Source organism: Meles meles, chromosome 6 (assembly GCF_922984935.1).
Source record: "Meles meles chromosome 6, mMelMel3.1 paternal haplotype, whole genome shotgun sequence".
Lineage (NCBI taxonomy): Eukaryota > Metazoa > Chordata > Mammalia > Carnivora > Mustelidae > Meles > Meles meles.
In genome coordinates, this window is record NC_060071.1 from 53,727,220 (window position 1) to 53,752,310 (window position 25,091).

Consider the following 25,091-nt stretch of genomic DNA (forward strand, 5'->3'; position numbering starts at 1 on the left):
TCTGCTTAACTCTTCTGAAATGAACAACTCATTAATATTGCTTTCTCTGAAATATCATTCATGGTGGAAAGACCAGATACATTTTTTTCAAAAACTCTTCAATATTTTAGCTTGAGGGGTGGGCAGCAAAGCCTGGTTTATTGAGTGATATCAAGGTGATAGTACAAAGCTCCCAAGGAGAGAAGGGACCCTGAAGAGGTTGTCTGAGTGTGGGTTTTTTTAATTTTTTTGAAGTTCTACAAGCTCTACACCCAACATGGGTCTTGAACTCAAAACCCCTAGATCACATGCTGTACAGACTGAACCAGACAGGTGCCCCCATAATATTAATATTTCTAATAATTTAAATTGGTGCGTGTTAATACATTACATGCCCTTCTTTAGAGCTCAGAATTTCATCTGTGGCCAGTGTATCCTGTGTCCTTGAGACCTTAGTGTTTTTTGTTGTTGTTGTTGTTTTTTTTTTTTTTAAAGATTTTATTTATTTATTTGACAGAGAGAGATCACAAGTAGGCAGAGAGAGAGAGGAGGAAGCAGGCTCCCCGCGGAGCAGAGAGCCCGATGCGGGGCTCGATCCCAGGACCCTGAGATAATGACCAGAGCTGAAGGCAGGAACCCAACCCACTGAGCCACCCAGGCTCCCCGAGATCTTAGTTTTATAATAATTTCATTGCTTCCTTGCTTTTTCGCATCACAAGATATTCCAGGTCTTCTGATGTATTTCTTGACCTAAATCTGTTTGCCACTTCATAAAATAATGGGAATTACCTAAAAGTCATAATCTGTACAACAGGGAGTGTTCGTTACTGATTTTTAATAGTTTTCGTCTAGTTTTAGTAAGCAGAATAGGAAGCACTTTTTTTTAAGAAAACAAAACAATTCTACATGTGCTTAGTTCCACAGTTTCAAAATAACCATGCCCGTTTGTTTTTTTTTTTTTTACAAAAATTAAGATTACTAAGTGCTTTTTTAGATTTGATATTTTTTATTAATATATATCCTATTCTGGATATTGACTCAGTACTACAGTTTAGGACACATGGAATAATTCTTCTATAAGATTGTATAATCAGGGCACTTAGGTGGCTCAGTTGGTTAAGCATCTGCCTTCCGCCCAGGGTCCTGGAGTCCAGTCAGGCGTCTGGCTTTCTGCTTAGCAGGAGCCTGCTTTTCCCTCTCCCTACTCCCTGTTCATTCTCTTCAGGAATTATCTTCAGGAAAAGGTCGGGGGAGGTTGTATAATCAACATGATATATAATCTTGTTCTGTTTTTTATTTTAGAATTGCGTTGTTTTTTTTTTTGTTTTTGTTTTTTTTAAAGAGAAGGAGGTAGAGGTGGGGAAAACTGTGCCTGGAACCTACTCAGATAAAAACAAAAATCAACTTTAAAGGCAAGGTTGTTCTTACCATTAGGTGCTAAAAATTGGAAATGAATTTAGTGAACTAGAAACTCTTCAGATTCTTCATTAATGTAATGATGTTCAGCAGATAGTGTACTAAAAGAGTTTTTCAGTTGGTCATTTGATGAACTAAGTTTTGGAGAGCTGGTTTTTGACAAATGGGATCTTGTTAGCATAAGGAAGAGATCATGAATTTTTTTGTTTGGTAGGCAGTGAGTCGTAGGACTATAGCTGGCCATGTTGGAATAGGTGTTTTTAAAATTACATTTATGGAACGTAAGACTTTTTCCTTTGTTCCCTTAATTCCCTTTTCTTGATTTGTGTGTGTATGTATGTGTGCGTGCGCACACAGAGACACATGTGCACGCACAAATGTGTATGTAAAAGTTGTTGAGCAATTGGCTGAATAGTATTCCTCAACTTTTTTTTTTTTTAATTTTTTTATTTATTTGATAGAGATCACACATAGGCAGAGAGGCGGGCAGAGAGGAAGGGAAGCAAGCAGGCTCTCTGCTGAACAGGGAGCCCGATGCGGGGCTCAATCCCGGGACCCCGGGATCATGACCTGAGCCAAAGGCAGAGGCTTTAACCTACTGAGCCACCCAGGAGCCCCTATTATTCAACTTTTACAGCTGATCCTATTTATAAGGAGAATGAAAATTCACCTTTGGGGGTAATTTAAGGGTATCATACTCCTAATAATTCATGAATTGCTATATATTTTATATCTCTGAGGTCATTCATTCATTCCTAATATGTGCTCTTAGTAGGGAGAGTTTCATTTTATTGGGAACTGAGGGTAGAAGGTACCAAAGACAAATGGTCATGTCTTATATATAATAAGTGCATATATGTCTTATACATAATGAATACCTTTTTGTTACAGAACAGAGGACAAAGGATTGAAAAATTAAGTCCTAGCCTTGTAAAAATTCATGAGCCCTTTTTCATAAGAAAAGATGGGATATCATGTTCATTCTTTCTTGATTTATATACTACTTACACATCTTAAAACTGTAGTTTAAGATGCTACACTACCCCTACAGGGTTGTCGTTAAAGGTTTTTGTCTTTCTTTTTGTTTTTTTCAGATATTAATCTGGCTGCAGAGCCAAAAGTGAACCGAGGAAAAGCAGGTGTGAAACGATCTGCAGCGGAGATGTACGGGTCAGTACCAGAACACCCTTCTCCGTCCCCTCTACTCAGGTCCGGAACTTTATTATTTATAACTGCATTGTGTCCATCAGTGGGCATCTTCTCTATCTGTTTTCTGGATGTGGGGAGGGTTAACTATAGTATGTTTTATCTGTGTAAAAATGATGCTTTATTAATTTTGTATTAGTATAACTCCTTTTCGCCCATTTCCCAGAGAATTGTTAGAATTCCCTGAGATTTTTTTTATTTACTAAAGAGCAGTTTGGTATTTTTAACATACAGTGAAATCTTTGGAGAGGAGTTGTTTAGTTTGTAAGAAGCTGGGAAATACGAAAGGGAAGGAGAATAGCATAAGAATATTTGTTTTACTGTTGTACTTTTCAGTATTCTTATATTAGTGTTACGTTTTATGTTGGAATTGGAGCAGATTTGTGCCTAAATTCGCAAATTAGCTGCTGCATGTCCAGTGGCTTCTAAGATGATTGGAATTTTAGTGATTTGTTGCTTAAATGATTGGGAATTATTCCATGCTAATCTCTTGATCTATTTGTTATGGTTGGTTTTGCATGGTTTTTTGTTTTTGTTTTTCCCATCTGCTATTATGAATTTACATCAACAGCTCCAAATTAATCCTCTTTGGTATTTATTTTTCAGCTCCTCTTTTGACTTGGACTATGACTTTCAACGAGATTATTATGACAGGTATGTTAAAGGTGTTGTGTCTTGTCTAACCATTTATTTTTTTCTGATTTGTAATGAACATTCTCTTGTAATGAACAACAAAGATGTTTTCGAGGTACCCCCTTTATAAACATAATGGAAAATACCATCCTGCAGTTGGTTAGGGGTAGACTAGGGTGGGTGACATTTCTGTTGATTTCAAAGAGTCAGCTTATATATTTTGAGGGCATACGGGAACACGTCTAGTATTTTGTTTGCATTTGTATGCCAGCAAAAAGTAAGGACTGACTTGTCAAATGATAAAATAGGACTTAAGTAGCATTTCCCTGTTCTCTTCCTTATTTCCTTATTGCATACTTGCCACTTGGCTTTGCATTATAGGGCCTTATAGCAAAATTACTTAAAAAAAAGATCCTAAGTCTCTGTTGAGCAAACCAACTGATGTAAAATAGGGTACAGTAAGCATACATAAAGGAATTAACAATATAAATTGCTTCAGGGGTTATAAAGTGTTGAAGACTTGCAGATTGGGGGTGGTGGTTGACACCACTCTAGAAGGCAAGGTGGTTGGAACAGTGGTTGATAGGTGTGCATGTGTATGGGCGCATGCGTCTTCAGAAGAGCATTAGTATTCGTTGAGAAAATCAGGAAGGTGTGTGGATAGGGATACGTTATGGATGGTTTTGAATTACAGATTTACACATGATAATAGGAATTAGTTACTGAGGAATGATAATACACAGAAGATACTAGTATCATACTGAACATTAGTCTTAATGAACATTAAGGAGATAGTAAGTTTATTTGGTTTCCTGCTTTTTAAATGATGCATTATATGGAAGTATATGGAGTGTACTCCTACACTGGACTTGACCTAGTATGAATTTTCCTTCACTATTTTTCATCTTAGGTTTTCAGTATTCCAGTCATTAGTATGGTGTTAATATATATAAGAATTTCAGTTAGATCAATTTCTGCTTTGGAAATAAAAGTAATAGCTTTCCTGATTAGGGAATGTTTTCCCAAAAGAAAAAATTTTGCACTGAGTGGATTAGTCATGCCAAGGGATTTGGGTAATGAAATCAAGTCCGTCAGTAAACACTATGAGTAAGGACCTGAACATAAATACTTTTTGTATACTTTTCGTGTTTGAGACAAATACGGACTTAAGCAAGCTAGTCATTAATAGGCCAAAAAAATAAGACCAGAAAAATAGTTTGGGCCTACATTGTTAAGGTCTTTGAATGCCATATTAAGGTGTGTTTGAGTATTCTTCATGCATCATCAGAATGGTTCATTTGTCCTTAGAGATTTCTTCACATTTTGTGTCTGTTAGCCTGACTATATATCTTGAAAACTATGCTGATTCTCATACTTTGAAAATATTAAGGTATTAAACAATTAAGAACAGATCTGGGCATCTCTTTGCTAATGAAAATGAGATCATTGGGTGAGTGACTTGAAGAGACTTAAGTTTATCTGAGGCAACTGCCCTTTACACTCAACTCTCTGCTTAAGAAAATACTCAATGCCCAGCTATAGCTCTAAGGATCATTGTACACATGGTCTAAGTAGATTCTTGAGTGTCGGTATATGTGTGTGTGTGTGTGTGTATCTATCTATCTATATATATATATTTTTTTTTTTTTTTTAAAAGCTTCTGAAGAAATTCGATGTCAGAGTCAAGAATCAATAAGGGATGAGGAAGTAGTTGTATTTCTGTAATTCTGACCCTGTTTCTTTGTCCATGGCTCCCTTTAGAAAAATTCTAGTATATTTATATATATGTATATACAGTATAAATAATTTGGGGGTGTATCTTGAACTGGAATGCAAGAAACTCCTGTTTAAAATTGAGTGTATAGAGATTTTTAACATGCACAATCCTACCTTTTTCATGAGAATAGCCATCTAAAGTTTTAGTTGTCCTGTTGACGCAGCAAAACTTAACGACCATCCCTACCATCATCCCACTATTAGTTCAGAAAAGATTGTTTTTGAGTGAGGACTTACCAAAGGGTTAATTGAAAAGAGATGTAAACAGGAAGAAATAGTGAAGAAAATTTAGATATTTGCAGAAATACCTTCAAATTTCTTGCCACTGCTCTTTGATCCTAAAAGTTGGTGGCAGTGCCAATACTGGCCTTACTTTTTAGTTTTTCAAGAGGAAAGAGAATACCTTTAGTTAGTCTGATGGTATTGCTTGATTTTATAGAGGGTCAGTGATAACTAATGTCTTTCTCCTTACATTCTAATCTCAGCCAATACAAGGAGACTTTTTTTTTTTTTAAGATTTTTACTTTTTATTTGACAAGTAGGCAGAAAGGCAGGCAGAGAGAAGGGGAGAAGCAGGCTCAGCAGGGAGAGAGCCAGATGCGGAGCTCAGTCCTAGGACCCTGAGATCATGACCTGAGCTGAAGGCAGAGGCTTAACCCACTGAGCCCCCCAGGCGCCCCTAGAAAGACACTTGTGATAACCAAGCAACATGGCAGTAGTGGGTAAAGAGCCGATTCAAGTGTATCACTGAGGTCTATAGTAGGAAAATGAACATAGTTAAAAAATAAAACTAAGGAAAATTTCATTAGTTTCTGCTTAGAAGTCATTCTAAACATACTTTATTTGCAAGGTTAAGACTTCTTCTGTCTTAGTTGCTAACATAGTCATCCTAAATCAACTGGGTTGGATTCCTTACTAAAACAGAATGGAACATTGGCTCTAAGATGAGCTGAAAGCTCTGGGTCTTCCTGTGTAAATGGGGTTAAATCAGTGTCTGCCTAATCCCTTCAGTCATACCCTTAAGAACACAGAATTCACATAAATATTTCATGACATAAATTTGGCATTTCTTTAGGGTTTTGTTGTGTGTGTTTTTATTTTTGTTTGTTTTAGATTTTATTAGAGAGCCTGCATGAGCTGGGGAAGGAGGAGGAGAAGCAGACTCCCTGCTGAGCATGGAGCCTGATGTAGCATGATGACTGGCTCCATCCCTGGACCCAGGTCATTACCTGAGCCAAAGTGAGACACTTGACTGACTGAGCCACCCAGGAACCCCTAGATCATTTCATTATTGTCTAGCTTTCTTTTTATGGTAGAGAGGCAGCTGATATGGAGCTTAGGAAAGAACAATTGAACATTTGAAGAACAACAACAAAAGAATTGTTGAAGAATTGTTCTTCAACAAAAGAACAATTGAAGAATCCAAAGACTTAAAAATTAGCAAAGAAGCTTACGACCAAAGTCATGTGATCACAGTTTTCTTATCTCTAAAATGGAAATAATGCCTACTGAAACATGAAAGATAAATTGCATTATAAAGGCCTCTGGTGGCTCAGTGGGTTAAGCGTCTGCCTTCACCTCAGGTCATGATCTGAGGCCCTGGGATCGTTTGGTTTCTGCCCCTTCCCCCCTACTCAAATACAATCTGTCTCTCAAATACAATCTTTAAAACAATTTTTTTTGAAAATCGCATTATAAATATAACCACCCCCCAAATGTTACAACTGTTTACCAGTGAAGACCATGAGGATTCATTCCTATTTATTATCAAGATCTTCAGATTTCTTACATGTTAAATTCGCTGGAAGTTATACTTCTGATTTTTTTTTTTTTAAAGATTTAATTTTTCCTTTCTTTCTTTTTATTTATTTATTTATTTAATTTTCCCTTTCTTTTTATTTATTTATTTATTTATTTATTTATTTATTTGACAGACAGAGATCACAAGTAGGCAGAGAGGCAGGCAGAGAGAGTGAGAGGGAAGCAGGCTCCCTGCCGAGCAGAGAGCCCGATCCGGGACTCGATCCCTGGACCCTGAGATCATGACCTGAGCTGAAGGCAGTAGGCGCCCCTACTTCTGATTTTCTTTTTTTTTTTTAAGATTTTATTTATTTATTTGACAGAGAGAGATCACAAGTAGAGAGGCAGGCAGAGAGAGAGAGAGGGAAGCAGGCTCCCTGCTGAGCAGAGAGCCCGATGTGGGACTCGATCCCAGGATCCCGAGATCATGACCTGAGCCGAAGGCAGCAGCTTAACCCACTGAGCCACCCAGGCGCCCCTACTTCTGATTTTCTTAATCCTATTAACACTGGTGTATATTATCTTGTTAACACTTACCAAAATGAAGGGACTTGCAGATACCCCACAAGTTCTCTTTCCAGAAAACTAACATCTGTAGCATAACTCAAGTTCTTTATGTGTGACAGCAGTTTTACCAGCTAATGTGTAGTGAAATGAGCAATGGTTAGTGTGTGTTTTCTAGACACCTTAATTTTTTTTTAAAGATTTTAAATGTTTATTTGACAGATTGCAAGTAGGCAGAGAGGCAGCTTGTTGGGGGCGGGGGGAGCAGGCTCCCTGCGGAGCAGAGCACCTGGATGTGGGGCTTTAACCCATTGAGCCACCCAGGTGCCCCAGCTTAATTTTTTTAGTGTCTTCTAAAACATCTCAATTTAAATATATATAAAAGAGAACAGGGTAAGGGCACCTGGGTGGCTCAGTCAGTTAAGCATCTGACTCTTCGTTTTGGCTCAGATACTGATCTCAGTGTTCTGAGATTGAGTCCCTGCTTGGGCTTCACACTGGGTGTGAAGCCTGCCTAAGATTCTCTCACTTGCGCCCCCCACCCCCATCCCCCTTTGCAAAAAAAAAGAGAATAGTGCAGAGTAGAAGATACAAAGACTGCTTTTATAAACATAATCCCAGTACCATTTATACTTATAATATTTCTTAATCTCATCTGTTTTCCACAGATTTGATTCTGTGGGTTACATTTTTGTGTATTTTAGCATGTTTCTCTGCCACCTGTATTTTCTCTGATCTGCTAGATAGATTTGCAGGCTTGATGAGATTTCAGGATCTGTTTTCTTTTTTTCCCTTTTCATTAGGAATGAGGAAACGGGTTAAGGGAAACAAAAGCAGAATACTTCATAAAGGCATTATGCATTTTAGTCATCATTAGTCTGATTTATGCATTTTAGTCATCATTAGTCTGATTTTTGACGTTTTAAAGATGCAGGAAGCATTGGGTATTTTATAAGGAGAAACACTTTAGATGTCAGGAAGTAGGTAATTAACAGTGTTTTCTTAGGAGAATTAGAATGACTTGTATTTTTGTTTAGGGATGAGTGGGCATTTCTGATCAAATCCCAAGGATTGTAAATATTTTACCTTTAAAACTGGAGGGTAATTGGGGCGCCTGAGTGGCTCAGTGGCTTAAAGCTTCTACCTTTGGCTCAGGTCATGATCCCAGGGTCCTGGAATTGAGCTCCCACATCGGGCTGTCTCTGCTCATTGGGGAGATTGCTTCGCTTTCTCTCTCTCTGCCTGCCCCTCTGCCTGCTTGTGATTTCTGTCTGTCAAATAAATAAGTAAAATCTTAAAAACAAAAAAAAACTGGAGGGTAATCATGTTAAAACGTAACCAAGTCACTTAAATTTTATATGTTGTCTGGGAAGACAATGGGATCAGATTCTGTAGCTTTATGCTACATCCCGCACTGATTTTAATTCAGAGTATGGGTGGAAAATTTAAAACTGTTACCTGTGGTCATTTAAGATTACCATAGTCTGTGGTTTTTTGTTTTTTGTTTTTTAAGATTTTATTTATTTGAGAGAAAAAGAGAGCATGAGAGGGAGAGGAGAGGTGAGAGGGAGAAGCAGACTTCCCTGCCAAGCAGGGAACCCAATATGGGACTCTGATCCTCCAACTCCAGGATTACGACCTGAGCCAAAGGCAGTCACGTAACAAACTGAGTCACCCAGGTGCCAAAATTACCATAGTTTGAAAGGATTCTCAGTACATGTTGTACCAGGAATGGTGATGTTCTTCCAAATTTAAATAAATGTATTTGTTAATATCTTAGCATTACTACAGTGGTCAGATTTTGCATTTTAATGATGGAAAAGTCCAAATGATTATTACTCGGTTTTTTCTATAAGTTACTTTTTTCACTGATTACCTGAATTAGGCCTGTCTTTTGTTTTTGTTCTTAAGGCCATTCCTAATTTTAGAGTTGTTAGAAGTTTGGGGATGAATTTTAATTAATTGCTGATATATGTGGACCTGCCATTTTAGATATATTAATATCTGACAGACATACTGTCACTATTTCACATATACTGTAACCTGAGATTCATTAATCAAAACATTTTTTTCTGATAGGATATAGCCCCAAAAGTAGTTTTTTGTTTAATGGCGATTATTCATGGACATCTAATGTATAAAACAAGGGGATTTGCATAATTCATGTCTGTGTGTGACAACATTACTGTTTGTTGATGTTGGAAGTGAAAACTTGAAAGCTTCTGACAGAGATCCAGTTTCAGTTGTCCTATTGAGAATCTTGTTGCTTCTAGGAACATTGTTGCTAAAAGGCTTCTTGTGTGAGCAGTTGCGTTGAAATACTTAAGGTGATTTCTTTTTCCAAATCCTTAAAATTTATTTCTAATTTTTTTACAATCTCTTTGCGCATTGAGTTTTAGTCATTCACTTTTGAAATGATGGATCATTAGAAAGCTGTATGTGCTCTTGTGCCAGAAGTATTGTGATAAAAATATTTACCACATTGCTGGAGAGAAACGGGCATTAAAGCTCTATTTTTGTTTGTTTGTTTGGGGTTTTTTTTGAGGGATCTTAACCTTTAAAGCAAACTTAGAAGTTCTTAAGTATGCTGACATATGCATGGTATATAAGTGTTTAGTATTTGTGGCAAATATTTATATAAACATTTAGGGTCTCCTTAAGTATAAAACCATCCATTTTTAGAAAAGTACTGAAATGTTGTGGTTTTTTTTTTTTTTAAGATTTTATTTATTTGATAGATCGCAAGTAGGCAGATAGGCAGGCAGAGGGAGAGGGGGAAGCAGGCTTCGCGCTGAGCAGAGAGCCTGATGAGGGGCTCGATCCCAGGACCCAGGATCATGACCTGAGCTGAAGGCAGAGGCCTAACCCACTGAGCCACCCAGGTGCCCCAAATAAATAAAAATCTTAAAAAAAAAAAGATCCTGGTTTAGTTGAGGTCTTTGAGGACTTTATATAAATATCATGCATTGCGTATGGTATGTGAATAATAATGTAAACCGTGTAAGTGACTGGACTGTAAATATTCTTCCTTTAGAGCTTTTTCAGAGTGCTGTTAACTATTACATATGTAAGTAAATATGCCAGAGCACCTTGAATATAAAGAATGGAATACATCAACTCACATAACCAAATATAGTATGTGTATGACAAGCCGTATGTTAACTAATGAAGAAACTGTTGTATCAAGCACTGTATGATAACAGTGAAGAACTTGATGTGGAATTAATATCCTTTCGGCTGTTATGTTCCCTTTATTGTACAGGATTGTGTCATAGGAGAATGAGTCATGTTTTCTTTGTGGAGCTCTAAGCTCTTGTAAGATTTAAAGAGCCCCTAGGTAGTTTCACAAAGTGCTATATTTCAACTTGCTTTTGATACTAAGGAGGAGGTTTTGCCACAGATAGGGTAGAGGTACAGAATTGTTAATATATCTGTTTGTATTTGGGGAAGCATCCAGCTGTAATTGGAAAGAGTGTTTTTTGGGTGCCTGGGTGGCTCAGTTGGTTAAGCATCTTCCTTCAGCTCAGGTTGTGATCCTAGGGTCCCGGGATCAAGCCCCGTATCAGACTCCCTGCTCAGTGGGGAGCCTGCTTCTCCCTCTCCCTCTGTCCTTCCCCCTGCTTATGTGTGCTCTCTCTGTCAAATGAATAAATAAAATCTTTTTTAAAAGAGGAAAGATTGTTGGCTGTAGAGGGCTTTGTGTATGGCATGTTAGGCATATGTCCCATAGGCAGATATAACTTGGTAACCACTTCATGGCTAGAAAAGAGAAATTGGAGGGAAAAAAGATGTATTAAGTAGTTAACATTGTAAATGTTGGAATGGAGAGTAGGTACAGGAATTTCTGAGGTAGACTGGTCTTGGTGTAAATTACTGAGTTATTAGAGTATGTGTTTTGTAGGGAGAAAATAATGTGGTATAGCTTAGATTTTTTTTTTTTTTTTTCATGACTAAGATCATACTAGTATAGGTTACATGAAAGGGAGGTTTAGAGGGTTTGAGTTTGAAGTTTGGGGAAAAATATTGATGCTTCTCTTATATCTTTCTTCTAGGAAGGTATCCTGGTAGACAGTTGAGGTGAAGTACAGTGGTGGAGAGCTAGCTCTCCATTGAAATGCAAGACATGTGAAAGACATGCTAGCCATCCTACTAAACTAATACTTAATCACTTATTTTGTTCTACGAACACAAAGTTTTAGGTTTTGGATTAATTACATAAACAGTATAGATTAAAGCTCCTCCCCCCCCCCATGTTACTGGACTTAGTGGGGCGATCATCTTTTATTCTTTTTTCTATTTTTCTGATATTCCTGAGTAGCAGTGGACCTGAAGGAAAAACACATGAAGTACTTTAAAAAAAATTTAGGTTTTGAAGAATTGGGTGAGACCATCTGCTTGGAAAGGCTTGTGATTCAGATCAGCAGGGTTCTTAGCTGCTTGCCTTTGTAGGTGTCATTTTTTAAGCATAAGGTGAAATTTTGCATTTGCTCTGAGCCCCTCTTTATTTTTTGCATTGAAATCTGATCATTGCTAGGAGGATTTAATTGAGGGTGTGGTTTAGTACAAATACACTTTCAATATAAACTTGGTTATTTTTGACTTAAAATTTTGACACCACAGTCTTTATTTCACTTAGCATTCATTTTGGGCTGTTTAGTGTGTGTGTTTGTGTGTGTCCATGTCCCTGTACTCTTCTTAAGTAGGTAGGAGATATTTCTTTCCTGGGGAAGCATTTGACCCTCAGTTATTCACAGCCAAGTAATATTCTTCTGTCAAGGACTTGGGAGTGCAGGAGACATTAAGTGTCTAATTACTAGGTTTGACAGTGGGCTGTAGTATGAAAGCTGAGACAGGATAAACACCTGATAAGCAAATGATGATATAAAAAGACTCTTGAGAATCCGCTGTGTGATTCTGAATTAAATGCTGTTCCTGGTTATAACCTAATGCAAAGATAGCCTCTGCTTTTTAAAGTCCTACTTCAGGATACTCTTAATTCAGATAAATTTTGTCATTCCCCTTGACATTAATATGTGTGTGTGTGTGTGTGTATTTTTTTTTAATTAATTAACTTTATTGGGGGCACCTGGGCGGCTCAGTTGGTTGGGCCACTGCCTTCGGCTCAAGTTGTGATCCTGGAGTCCCAGGATTGAGTCCCACATTGGGCTCCCAGCTCTGCAGGGAGTCTGCTTCTCCCCTCTAACTTTCCCTCTCATGCTCTCCCTCTCTCAAGTAAATTTAAAAAATCTAATTTCATGGAGAGAGATCTGTTATTATATATATTTGTATTTTTTTTTTAAAGATTATTTATTTATTTGACAGACAGAGATCACAAGTAGGCAGAGAGGCAGGCAGAGAGAGAGGAGGAAGCAGGCTCCCCGCGGAGCAGAGAGCCCGATGCGGGGCTCGATCCCAGGACCCTGGGATCATGACCTGAGCCGAAGGCAGAGGCTTAACCCACTGAGCCACCCAGGTGCCCCTATGTTTGTATTTTTAAAAGATTTTATTTCCTGGGTGGCTCAGTGGTTTGGGCCGCTGCCTTCGGCTCGGGTCATGATCTCAGGGTCCTGGGATCGAGTCCCGCGTCGGGCTCTCTGCTCGGCGGGGAGCCTGCTTCCCTCTCACTCTCTCTGCCTACTTGTATCTCTCTCTGTCAAATAAATAAATAAAAATCTTAAAAAAAAAAAAAAAAAAAAAAAAAGATTTTATTTGAGAGAGCATGGCATGGGGAGAGGAAGAGGGCGAAGCAGACTCCCTGCTGAGCATGGAGCCGTATGTGGGGTTGAGCCAAAGACATTTAAATGACTGAGCCAGCCAGGCACCCCTATAAAATTGTGTGTGTATGTGTGTGTGTTTAAGGATTTTATTAGAGAGCACAAGCCAATGGCAGGTGAAGAGGGGAGAGGGAGAAGCAGACTCCCCACTGAGTGGGGATCCTGACCCAGGCTTGATCCCAGGACCCTGAGATCACAACTCAAGCAGAAAGCAGATACCTAACCAACTGGGCCACCCAGGTGCCCCTATTAAGATTTTATTTATTTATTTATTTATTTATTTATTTGACAGACACAGAGAGATCACAAGTAGGCAGGCAGGCAGAGGGGGGTGGGGGGAAGCAGGCTCCCCGCTGAGCTGAGAGCCCGGTGTGGGGCTCGGTCCCAGGACCCTGAGATCATGACCTGGGCTGAAGGCAGAGGCTTAACCCATTGAGACACCCAGGCGCCCCCTAAAATTCATTTTAAAGTATACAGTTCAATTAGTACATTTAGAGCTGTCATGGTGGTCATGACCACCGTGTTCTAATTTCAGAACATTCCCCCAAAATAAACACTTTACTTGTTAACAGTCATTCTCTAGTCTTCTGTCTCCAGACCTAGCAACTACTAACCACATTCTGTTTATAGTTTTGCCTATTCTGGACATTTCATACCAGTGGATTCACACAGTATTTGTCTTCTATGACTGATTTCTTCCACTTAATACTTTAAGTTTTTTGGTTTTTATTTATTCATGAGAGAGACAGGGAGAAGCAGGCGGAGCAGGGAGCCCGATATGGGACTCAAGCCAGATGCTTAACCGATTGAGCCATTTAGGCGCCCTTTCATTTAATACTTAGTGGTTCATACATGTTGTACCATTTGTTTATACTTCATTTCCTCCCCCCCCCCTTTTTTAAGATTTTATTTATTTGAGAAAGCGCATGAAGCAGGGAGAGGGCAGGGAGTCCAGTGCAGATCCCAGAAATGCAGGATCATGACCTCAGCTGGAGGCTGACTGAACCACCCAGCAATATAATTGCTGGATTATATTCCATTGTATGGATGATACCGTGGATAAATTTGGTTTATCCATTCATCGGTTGGTGGACATTGGGTGTTTTTCACATTTTGAATGATGTTACTATATAGATAGACATTTGTATACACATTTTTGCATAGACCTATGTTTTCATTCCTCCTGCGTATACTAATATGAGTAGAATTGTTGGGCCTTAAGATATTTCCATGTTTAACCTGAGGTACTGCCATACCATCTTTCAGAGTAGTTGTACTATTTTATATTCCCATCAGCCATGTTTGAGGGTTCTACTTCTCCACATGCTTGCCAACATTTGTTGTGTTATTATTTGTTCTTGTTACTTAACTACACTAGTTTGAGAGTGAATAGTGTTAACTCCTTGTGGTTTTGATTTGCATTTTCTTAAAAACCAGTGGTTTTGAGCAGCACCTGGCTAACTCAGTCAAAAAAACATGAAACTCTTTCCTTTTTTTTTTAAGATTTTATTTATTTGACAGACAGAGATCACAAGTAGGCAGAAAGGCAGGCAGAGAGAGGGGGAAGCAGGCTCCTTGTGGAGCTGAGAGCCGGATGCAGGGCTTGATCCCAGGTACCTGGGAATCATGACCTGAGCTGAAGGCAGAGGCCTTAACCTACTGAGCCACCCAGGCGCCCCAAAAAACATGGAAATCTTGATCTCAGTTGTGAGTTCAAGCTCCACATTGGATGTAGAAATTACTAAAAAAAAAAAAAATGTTCTAGAAAATCACTTTGCTTATTTGTGTGTTTATTAGATACTTGTTTATTTTTGGAGAAATGTATTCAGATCCTTTGCTCATTTTTATATTGGACTTTCTTGTTGAATGTAAGTCTTTGTTGTAAATACAAGTCTTTGGATATAATATCTGATACTGACATTTTTGAGGTTTATTACTGTTTTCAGTTTTCTTGGGAGTTTCACCATTCTGCCTTGTGGTCACAGGAGATAATGTTAACTGTTGCTTTATACTAAGGACATTTACTAGTTTATAAAGATTATGGTTTTATTATAGATTGAAGAACTATAGAAATTTAAGTTGTTTCTGGAAATTACATATAGGCAGTAGTTATCTGTGGTGATAGAAATATTCTGTATTTACGTGGTTAATGTATGGTAGACATTAGTCACATATGGCTAACATGAGCGGCTAGGTGGCTTAGTGGGTTAAGCCTCTGCCTTTGGCTCAGGTCATGATCTCAGGGTCCTCTAATAGAGGCCAAGCTTCATCCTGCTCTCTGCTCAGCAGGGAAGCCCCCCCGCCCCACTTGTGATCTCTCTCTCTCTTTCTCTGTCAAATAAATAAATAAAATGTTTATTTTAAAAATGTGGCTAGTGTGAGTGAGGAACTGAGATTTTATTTTATTTTTTTAAAGATTTTATTTATTAGAGAGAGGAGAGAGTACAGGCAGGCAGAGGGAGAAGTAGGCTCCTTATGGAGCAATGAGCCAGATGTGGGACTGGATCTCAGGACGCTGGGATCATGACCTGAGCCTAAGGCAGCCACTTAACCACTGAGCCACCCAGGCATCCCAGGAACTGATATTTTAATTTGAATAGCCACATGTGGCTAATGATTACTCAGTTTGACACTGAGATCTAGAAATTGGCAAAGTTAAGCCTGGGTCACATGAATTTTGAGTAGTGTTTAGTATGAGAATTGTAGTGACTGAAGACTTCTCTTCAGGCAGGAAGTTGGAGAACTCAGCCTGCAGTTTCAGAACAAAGCTGACAAGGAATATTGATGGATTATCCAAGATTTAGAAATGTATTGTGGGGTGGGGGGGTTGCCTGGGTGGCTCAGATGGTTAAACATCTGCCTTCAGCTCCAGGTTCTGGGATTGAGCCCCAAGTCCTGCTCCCCTGCTTGTGCTCTCTGTCCATCCCTCTCTCAAATGAATAAATAAAATCTTTCTTTTTAAAAAATTTTTATGTATTTAACAGAGATCACAAGCAGGCGGAGAAGCAGGCGGGGGCTAGGGAAAATGGGCTCTCCACTGAGCAGAGAAGCCCCATGCAGGGCTTGATCCCAGGATCCTGAGCTGAAGGCAGAGGCTTTGACTCACTGAACCACACAGGCACCCCTAAATAAAATCTTTTTTAAGAAAATGTATGGGGTTCATTGGTGACTTTGACAGGGCTAGGTTTTGATGATACTTGTTGGGACAGAAACACTACAAGATGATTTCAAGAATGGAAAGATTAAAAAAAAGATACCTTTTTACATAACAGCAGAATTGACTCTACAGTTTTAACATAGTATAAACAAGGTGTACAGTATCAACCAGTGTAACCAAGGTAGAGATCATTCTGTACTCCCAAAAATTTACCATGAAGCACTTTTCTATCAACTTCTCCACCCTGGCCCCTGGCAACCACAAATCTGTGTTCTGAAATAACTACTTAAAAGAAGTTTCTTTGTAAGCTAAAGAAGTGTACTTTTGCCTGGGATGGGCTTTACATGTTCTTAACATGTGGTCTGTAAACAATATTCTCAATAAATACTCTTTTAATTTTGGCTTTATAAAAAAATTGCATCACACTGACAGTTTTTAAGACACTACCTTTGGTTGGGGAGTATATATGTTAACATTGTAACAAATGAATAAGGTTATAATTCTTGGGAAATTGTGTCTCTTAAAGATTGTCACCTTAATGTAAGGCTTGATAAAAAGCAGAAGCAAAGATTATTTTTTTTTTTTTTGTACATAGTCTTGAATCTAGTACTGTTCCCGAATGGGTTGATCAAAGCATTCCCCATATTACTGCTCCGATTATTTTTGTTTAGAAAATTTTCAGGTGAATTTTCAAGTTGTCTTTCCAGAAAACAAATGATTGTGTTAACATAGTTTGCCAGATGAGTCTGTCATTACAAATTAGTGTGTTTTCTTAAGACTCTTGGATTCTTGTTAAATTGTAGCTTTTATTTTTTTGAATACATATAATGGGGTGCATCTTAAAATGAGTGGATATAGTTAATTTTTCCCCCTTCTCAAGAGTTGCAAATAAATCAGTGAGGCAATTTTCATTTGTGCATACTGAAATTATAAATATTACTGAGTTTTCAAAAATACCCCTAAATATTAAACCCATAATTCTTTTTTTTTTTTTTTAAGATTTTATTTTATTTATTTGACAGAGAGATCACAAGTAGGCAGAGAGATAGGAGGAAGCAGGCTCCCCGCGGAGCAGAGAGCCCAATGCGGGGCTAGATCCCAGGACCCTGAGATGATGACCTGAGCCGAAGGCAGCGGCTTAATCCACTGAGCCACCCAGGCGCCCCAACCCATAATTCTTCTTTAAAGATTGTAAAACCATTTATTCATTGGCAACATCGTTTCTACATAGACAGGGGCTGCTAATTCCTTCTTTTTGTAAACAGGAATGCATGTGGTATTCCCAGCCTTGATCATTATTCTTTGGGTAATGTTCTTAAACCTACAACTGTGGTTAGGTAATCTTTGTTTTTCCTCTAGTTACGAAATTGTTTTTTCTTTAAAATTTAATAGCTTCAGTGCCACTATACATTGAATGATCTTTTGCAGCATACTGACTTGTCCTTTAGTCCCTTTATCATTAAGGTGAGCAGGGCTTGCTGTTTTCAGTCATACATAGATCATTTATATTCTTGATGGACCATTGGATAAAGGCAATGCAAAGAAAGTTAAGGAACATAAAGTACAACTATGCAAATTTATATTGGTAATTGGCATTCTGTCCATATATTGCATTGACAAGACAAAGTTCACATTTCTATTCAGTTCGGCTTCTACCAAGACGACTCAACCAAGGTAGCATTTTGTTTGTGGAAAAATACCTGCAAATAAGGTTTAATTGTCTCTTGCTTTAGAAAGAAAACACAGATCATAAAAACTTTGCTAGTTGATTATTTTGAAGTGCAACAGGCATTTTTTTGGCAATGTGAAAACGGGTTTTTTTGGGCATCCGTTTTTTACATGACCCAGTTTCATATTTACATTTATTAAAAAAGATTTTATTTATTTATTTGACAGAGAGATCACAGGAAGGCAGAGAGGCAGGCAGAGATCTGGATGCAGGGCTCCATCCCAGTACCCTGAGATCACCTGAGCCAAAGGCAGAGCCTTAACCCACTCAGCCACCCAGGCGCCCTTCATATTTACATTTTGATGCAAACCTGAATCAAACATTACACAGACATTTAAAACCCCCTCTTTATTATATAAATAAAGAAATAGAGACTTAAATCATTAGGATGAACTTAAAAATTCTTTAACTTTTTAGTTAAGTATTTGCATGTTAAAATGAACTTCATACCATAATCTTTAATCATACATTTAAGGTAATTTCATTGTGTTACTTTTACATTAAAAATCAAATGACATGGGGCACCAAACAAATGACATGACTTAAACAGTCTGGGGGGTTGTAGTATGTATAGTCTAGTGAAAAAGCTTCTGGTAGTTTTACAAGATAATGGAAAATAGTTACCTAATCATTCAAATATGGTTTCATAAAAGCTTTTTTAACGAGTGGAAAAGAACTATCCAGAAACAATATTTTTTAATGTTCAAAGATACCGGTTACTAAAGGCCTTGATTATTGAATAGTTATGTAAGGAGTGTTCTGAAGGTTTACCCTGGATGGTATGGTGGGATACCTGTAGTTGAAGTTGTAGATTGTCACAGAGTGATTACACTGTCAGGAACCAAACTTAAAAGAGTTGTAGCAGAAGGGCTTCCTTCACTCAGGGCTTTAGTTCCAACTCTTTAAATGAATTGTTAGTGCACTGGTGGCTTGAGTTTGAGGTGAGTATCTCATCAACTGGGAGTTTGTTTAACTAGTAATTATTGGAACTAGGATGCTGTTCATTGGCTTTTTTTTTTTTTTTTAAGATTTTATTTATTTATTTGACACACAGAGAGAGATCACAAGTAGGCAGAGAGAGAGAGAGAGGAGGAAGCAGGCTTCCTGCTGAGCAGAGAGCCCGATGCGGGGCTTGATCCCAGGACCCTGAGATCATGACCTGAGCCGAAGGCAGTGGCTTAACCCACTGAGCCACCCAGGCGCCCCCTGTTCATTGGCTCTTAAACTCTGTGTAATTTTTGTTATTACATCACATGGTTTCCTCTAGATGTATCCTACAGAATACACTTTACAGATAGATGCTGTTCATCTCACTTTCCTAAAATGATTCTTTTTGAACCTCATGGATTTGTACATATTTTTCTCTGTACTTTAAATTAAAACACATTTTAGGATGCCTGGCTGGTTTAGTCAGTGGAGTATGTGACTCTTAGGGTGATGAATTCGAGTCTCGTGTGTGGCTTAGAGTGTACTTAAAATCAGTTGTGGCTTTTTTTGTTGTTGTTTTGTTTTTGTTTTTAATCATGTTTCTGAGAAATGACTCATTCTAGATTAGTCTTTTCCTGCATCAGTGATTTTTAACTTTATCGTGAATAGATAAATTCATGCAATTTTAGCAGTTTCAGAGATCTTCGCACATTCTAAAGCCAGACAACATAGTAGCCTGTAAAATCAGTCCTCCTAGGAAAATCAGTCATAAGCAGGGAGAAACATCATCTTGAAATTTCATTGTAGATTTAAAAAATGAAGCAGAAGAAAATACTTCCTGACACTTGAATGAAATTACAATGGGATTGCGGATTTAAACTGAATTTGATAAATCAGTATTATACAGGAAGGAGAGAGTATTCGTCTTAGATTGCTCTTACCTATGAATTATGTCACGTTGTAGCTTTTACTTTTTTATGATTTTATTTAAGAGTACACAAGTGTGGGAGGAGGAGCAGAGGGAGAGAGAAAAGCAGACTCCCTGCTGAGCCTAGAGAGTGTCATGACCCCGAGATGGAGACCTGTGCTGAAAGTCAGATATTTAACTTACTGAGCCATTTTTTTTCTTTTTTAAGATTTTCGTGGGCCTAGAATATCTGACAGTTGGTTTCCAGAACTGTTGTTTCCTATTTGATAATTATTATATGTAAAATTATTTTTAATCCTTTTAAATTTTTTAAAAGATTTTACTTGTTTGTTTGACAGACAGAGATCACAAGTAGGCAGAGAGGCAGGCAGAGAGAAGGGAAGGGAAGCAGGCTCCCCGCCCAGCAGAGAGCCCGACGTGGGGCTCTATCCCAGGACCCTGAGATCATGACCTGAGCCAAAGGCAGAGGCTTAACCCACTGAGCCACCCAGGCACCCCTAATCCTTCTAAATTTTTAAGACAGGAAGCAGGTATGGTATGGTATGGTATAGTAAATATATTCAGGAGAATACAGATTTTTACTCAACATTCTTGTTGTTTTGACTTTGGTAGTGATGAAATTTAAGTCTGAATCAGGGTTTTTGAGACCCAAAGGTCGCTGTTCTATCTAGTCATCGAAAAAACTTGCCTTTGTAAACTTTGATTTTATTTTTAAGTAACTTCTACACCCAACATAGGGCTTGAACTTAACAACCTCAAGATTAAGAGTTGTGTTCTCTGCTGACTACCAGCCAGGCATCTCTGTAAACTGTTGTTTTTAATAACTTGCAGTGCTTAAGTTTTTGCTTTGAGATTAAGACAGTTTTTTTGTCTTAACCTGTTCAGATAATTAGCTAGCTAATGTGCCTTCACAGTTTTTTAATTTCTTTAAAATGGTATTTTAATGACCTTTTTTATTCAGGCTAGGTTTTATACCAACACTTAATGTCCAGATTTCTCATTTAGAGTGCAGTCATAATTCTCGGGATTTAGTGTTTCTTCCTTTGGTAACAATGAAACTTTCATGAAGACTTTTTAATGACTTGAGCTTTATCACTAGGGAGTCAGCACGTGATACTCATCTTGATAAGCAAGTAGCTAATTCTTGAAGCTGTAGTATTTCCTGTCCCTTTGACCTTGAGTGTTGTCACAGTAGGCATGGTTTTCATGTTTTCCCAATCATGCACTTTGACATTTTACAAGGAAGGTTTACTTAAGCTTCATTAGAGGAATGTTTGTGAGTTTTTCAAAAGAGTCCGTTTTTGCTTGAAGCAGTAGCTAAGTTCCCTGGCACTGAATGCCCTTTAGCACTACCACTTGGTACTCCGAAATTTGTTTTTCTTCTGAAAACTAGAGCATTTGACTTCCATTTATATACATAGGGTCATTACATAGATTCAAAACAAACTGCATTTCTTTCTTTTTCTTTCCCAAAGATTTTATTTATTCACTTGGCAGAGATCACAAGTAGAGAGGCAGGCAGAGAGAGAGGAAGGAAAGCAGGCTCTGGGCCAAGCAGAGAGCCTGACTTGGGTCTTGATCCCAGGACCCTGGGATCATGACCTGAGCCAAAGGCAGAGGCTTTAACCCACTGAGCCACCCAGGCGCCCCACAAACTGCATTTCTTGCCTCGTTTTCATTGTGACAATTTAGCTGCATCAGGTGAAATTTGTATTCACAAATTTGTGTTCAAAATGAAGTTCCAGTGCCCACAAGTACAGGGAATCTGGAATGCCAGGATCATTAGTTTAGAGACCTGGTGCCAGTGAATGGATGGGTTGGGAAGGGGTAGTTTATATCTCTGAATCCAGTGGGATTAGGTCATGAGATGTTTCTTGCCCAAGATTGGGATAACTGGGGGCTCCTGGGTGGCTCAGTGGGTTAAAGCCTCTGCCTTCGGCTCAGGTCGTGATCCCAGGGTTCTGGGATCGAGCCCCGCATCGGGCTCTCTGCTTAGCGGGGAGCCTGCTCCCCCCCCCCCCCGCCTGCCTACTTGTGATCTCTGTCTATCAAATAAATAAATAAAATCTTTTTTAAAGGGTGGGGGTAAAATAACATCATATAGCACAAAGAAGAGTGGTTTCTGAATTATTTTATATTTTATGTTACAGTTTTTGAATTTTTATACTGTGGGCAATTAATGGGCCAAAAGAAGAAAAGCTTTATGTATGGAAAGTAGTAGTGATAATAAAACATTACTCTAAGTATCTTCTTTGTTTGTGTTAATTCCCATAAACCATTCCAAACTGACAAATTAACAACTCACTTAAAATTTGCTGCAGGACACCTGAGTGCCTTAGTTGGTTAAGCATCTGCCTTCAGTTCAGGTCATTGGGATTGAGTCCCACATCTGTCTCCTTGCTCATCAGGGATCCTGCTTCTCTTTGGCTGGTGCTCTCTCTTTGGCAAATAAAATCTTTTTTCTTTCTTTCTTTCTTTCTTTCTTTTTTTTTTTTTTTAAAGATTTTATTTATTTATTTGATAGAGATCACAGGTAGGCAGAGAGAAAGGAAGGGAAGCAGGGTCCCTGCTGAGCAGAGAGCCCAGTGCGGGGCTCGATCCCAGGAAATAGATATTGGGTGTTCTTGACTAAAAACTGCTTACGTGAAAATTACTAACTAGTACACTCATTTGTTTGGCAGTGTACCACGTGTTCCTTCTTAGTTTAGGAAATGTTCCTGTCATAGCTACTTCTGGGAAAAAATAAGTTAGTGCTCTATTAAAGTAGGATGGAAATGTTTTTAGATTAAGTTGGGTTGAGAAAGGTGATTATCACTACCTGGAGGATTGGAGACTTAAAAATTCAGAGATTAGTCACTGATGAGATAGCTTGGAGACTAGTTATATATGAATTATAAAATTTTAAGGCTTTGTAATACATCGCTTTAGGCAGAGCAGCAGTTTTTAGGTAATTTTTGTAGACTAATACCTGGGCCTTGGAATTAAATTAGTTATTAAAAAGGTACAGAACAAAATTGAAGGATTTTTTTCCCCCCAGTGGTAGATCTTACCTTCTTATGCTGCAGTCTCTTATAAAAATAATACAGAATGTAGAGGTTTTCTAGAACTGTTATCCATGTAAGAAGTTTTTTTGTAACACTTTGAATTTTCTCTTAACAAATAAGAAAATACCAAGCCATCACTTTGAGGTATATCTTTAGCAGTCACTGGGATACTCCTCCAGAGTTAGCAGCAGTTAAGCAACCAGTGATGATTTTTGAGAGCTGAATGTGTGCTGGGCAGTGGATTTAGGCACCAGTGAATAGCAAACAAGACAGACAGTAATCTCATCCTGCTGGAATTGGAACTATGAGTGCATCCTCCGCTTAAATGTTAGAGTGGATTATGGCTTTTTATACACCACCAACACATGTGAATGGCTCTTAGTACCAACTCTCCGTTCTGTATGGTTCAATTCAGTATCACTACTAATAGTAATGATTTATTTCTGTACTCACCAAATACATACATACTCTGTATACTTTATACATTATTTATTTATATACTCACCAAATTTAGCTCATCATAAATAATGACTGTTTGCAGACTCCATTAATTGTAATCCCTTACTCTGAGTACTATTTGGAATTGTTTTCTAAGTTTTATTTATTTATGAATTATTGCAGCATATATAGAGTAAAATTTAAAAATATATATGTAGTCTATTCATTGTACAAAGTAATACTTACTAATACTGCCAGAATACAGAGGAACTTTGATGTCCATCCCTTAAGGCCAACCATCATTGGGTATGCATGTGTGTATATAGTATTTTCTTGAAGTAGTGGCTGTATTTAAAACAGTAGAGAAGGAAGGCTTTTACTGGACCTTGGAATAAAATTAGCAAAAAGATACAAATTGATAGACAATGAACATTAATTTATTATTTTATAAGGTCACTGATGGAGCTTGCTGACTTAATTTTAGTTGTGAAGGAAGTCTGTTTTCCTTTTATCCAATAGGATGTATAGTTACCCAGCACGTGTTCCTCCTCCTCCTCCTATTGCTCGGGCTGTAGTTCCTTCAAAACGCCAGCGTGTATCAGGAAACACCTCACGAAGAGGCAAAAGTGGCTTCAATTCTAAGAGTGGACAGCGAGGATCTTCTTCCAAGTCTGGAAAGTGTATGTATTATTATTGCAGCTTTGTGATTCTGCTGCTTGTGTGTTGTTGAAATAGGGAAATTAATGTAGTTAGTAATGTTCAGGTTTTATACTAATGGCTTTGTGTAATCAAAATAATGGAAGAGAAGATAGTAGTGAAAGAGAAGATAGTAGTGATTAAGGGGCCAGTTAAAGTATTCGACTGTAGGGAGCTAGTAAGTGCTTAAAAATTTACAAAGTGTGTAAGTCAAGTCAAAGAGTACAGAAAGTGCTTTCATATATAATTGAGATCTTTAGTGGGCCTAAAGAAGTAAGAATACTGTTGCTAAGGCAGTAGGCACATTAGATTCAGTTTCTAGCTACAAACTAAGTGATCCCCATTACTGGGACAGTATGGTCCTGGCTCCATTTCTCCCCTAGGATCCCCTCTGGCTATTACCATGTGGTTTAGTTGGAAATGGTGTTCGGCATCTGGTAACTTCCGGTAGAGTTGATTCTAATACAGAGTTCTGTTTGTATTAAAGTGAAAGGTGATGACCTTCAGACCATTAAGAAGGAGTTGACCCAGATAAAACAAAAAGTGGATTCTCTGCTGGAAAGCCTGGAAAAAATTGAGAAAGAACAGAGCAAACAAGGAGGTAAATGGCCTTGCAGCTTGTTGGGTGTAAACTTGGGTTAGTTACCGAAGATAGTTGAAGGTATATGTTGGAATAGTGGGGTATAAAGCAGTTGAATATGAAACTTGGGGAATTTGAATTGGGAAGGGCATTTGTGTGGGAGGATTTAGATTTGTGCTGCAGTTCTGTGATCATTAATGGGGATTGTCTACATCCTGTGGACATTACTTGCCCCTAGACAGACTTGTCCTTCTCATCCCCAGTAGAGATGAAGAATGATAAGTCAGAAGAGGAGCAGAGCAGCAGCTCCCTGAAGAAAGATGAGACTAATGTGAAGATGGAGTCTGAGGGGGGTGCAGATGACTCTGCTGAGGAGGGGGACCTACTGGATGATGATGATAATGAAGATCGGGGGGATGACCAGGTGAAAACCACGGGAAAGGAAAGAAAGAGGTGGTGGAGGGGGGAGCAGGGACACATGGAGTGCCTCTAACTCCATCCTAT

At 38.3% G+C, this 25,091-nt stretch overlaps 1 protein-coding gene across 12 annotated transcripts in view; it reads left to right on the forward strand.

The window, feature by feature from the left end:
• HNRNPC (heterogeneous nuclear ribonucleoprotein C) overlaps positions 1–25,091 on the forward strand; it is a 67,374-nt gene that overhangs the window by 32,576 nt on the left and 9,707 nt on the right. For 9 of the 12 annotated variants that reach the window (XM_046007489.1, XM_046007491.1, XM_046007495.1 and 6 more), the window contains 5 exons: positions 2,490–2,604; positions 3,208–3,255; positions 23,831–23,991; positions 24,495–24,608; positions 24,851–25,011. In XM_046007489.1, coding sequence (XP_045863445.1) covers positions 2,490–2,604; positions 3,208–3,255; positions 23,831–23,991; positions 24,495–24,608; positions 24,851–25,011 — 599 coding nt within the window. The remainder of the gene's footprint in view (positions 1–2,489; positions 2,605–3,207; positions 3,256–23,830; positions 23,992–24,494; positions 24,609–24,850; positions 25,012–25,091) is intronic. The other 3 variants (XM_046007499.1, XM_046007500.1, XM_046007501.1) reach the window with 3 other exon arrangements.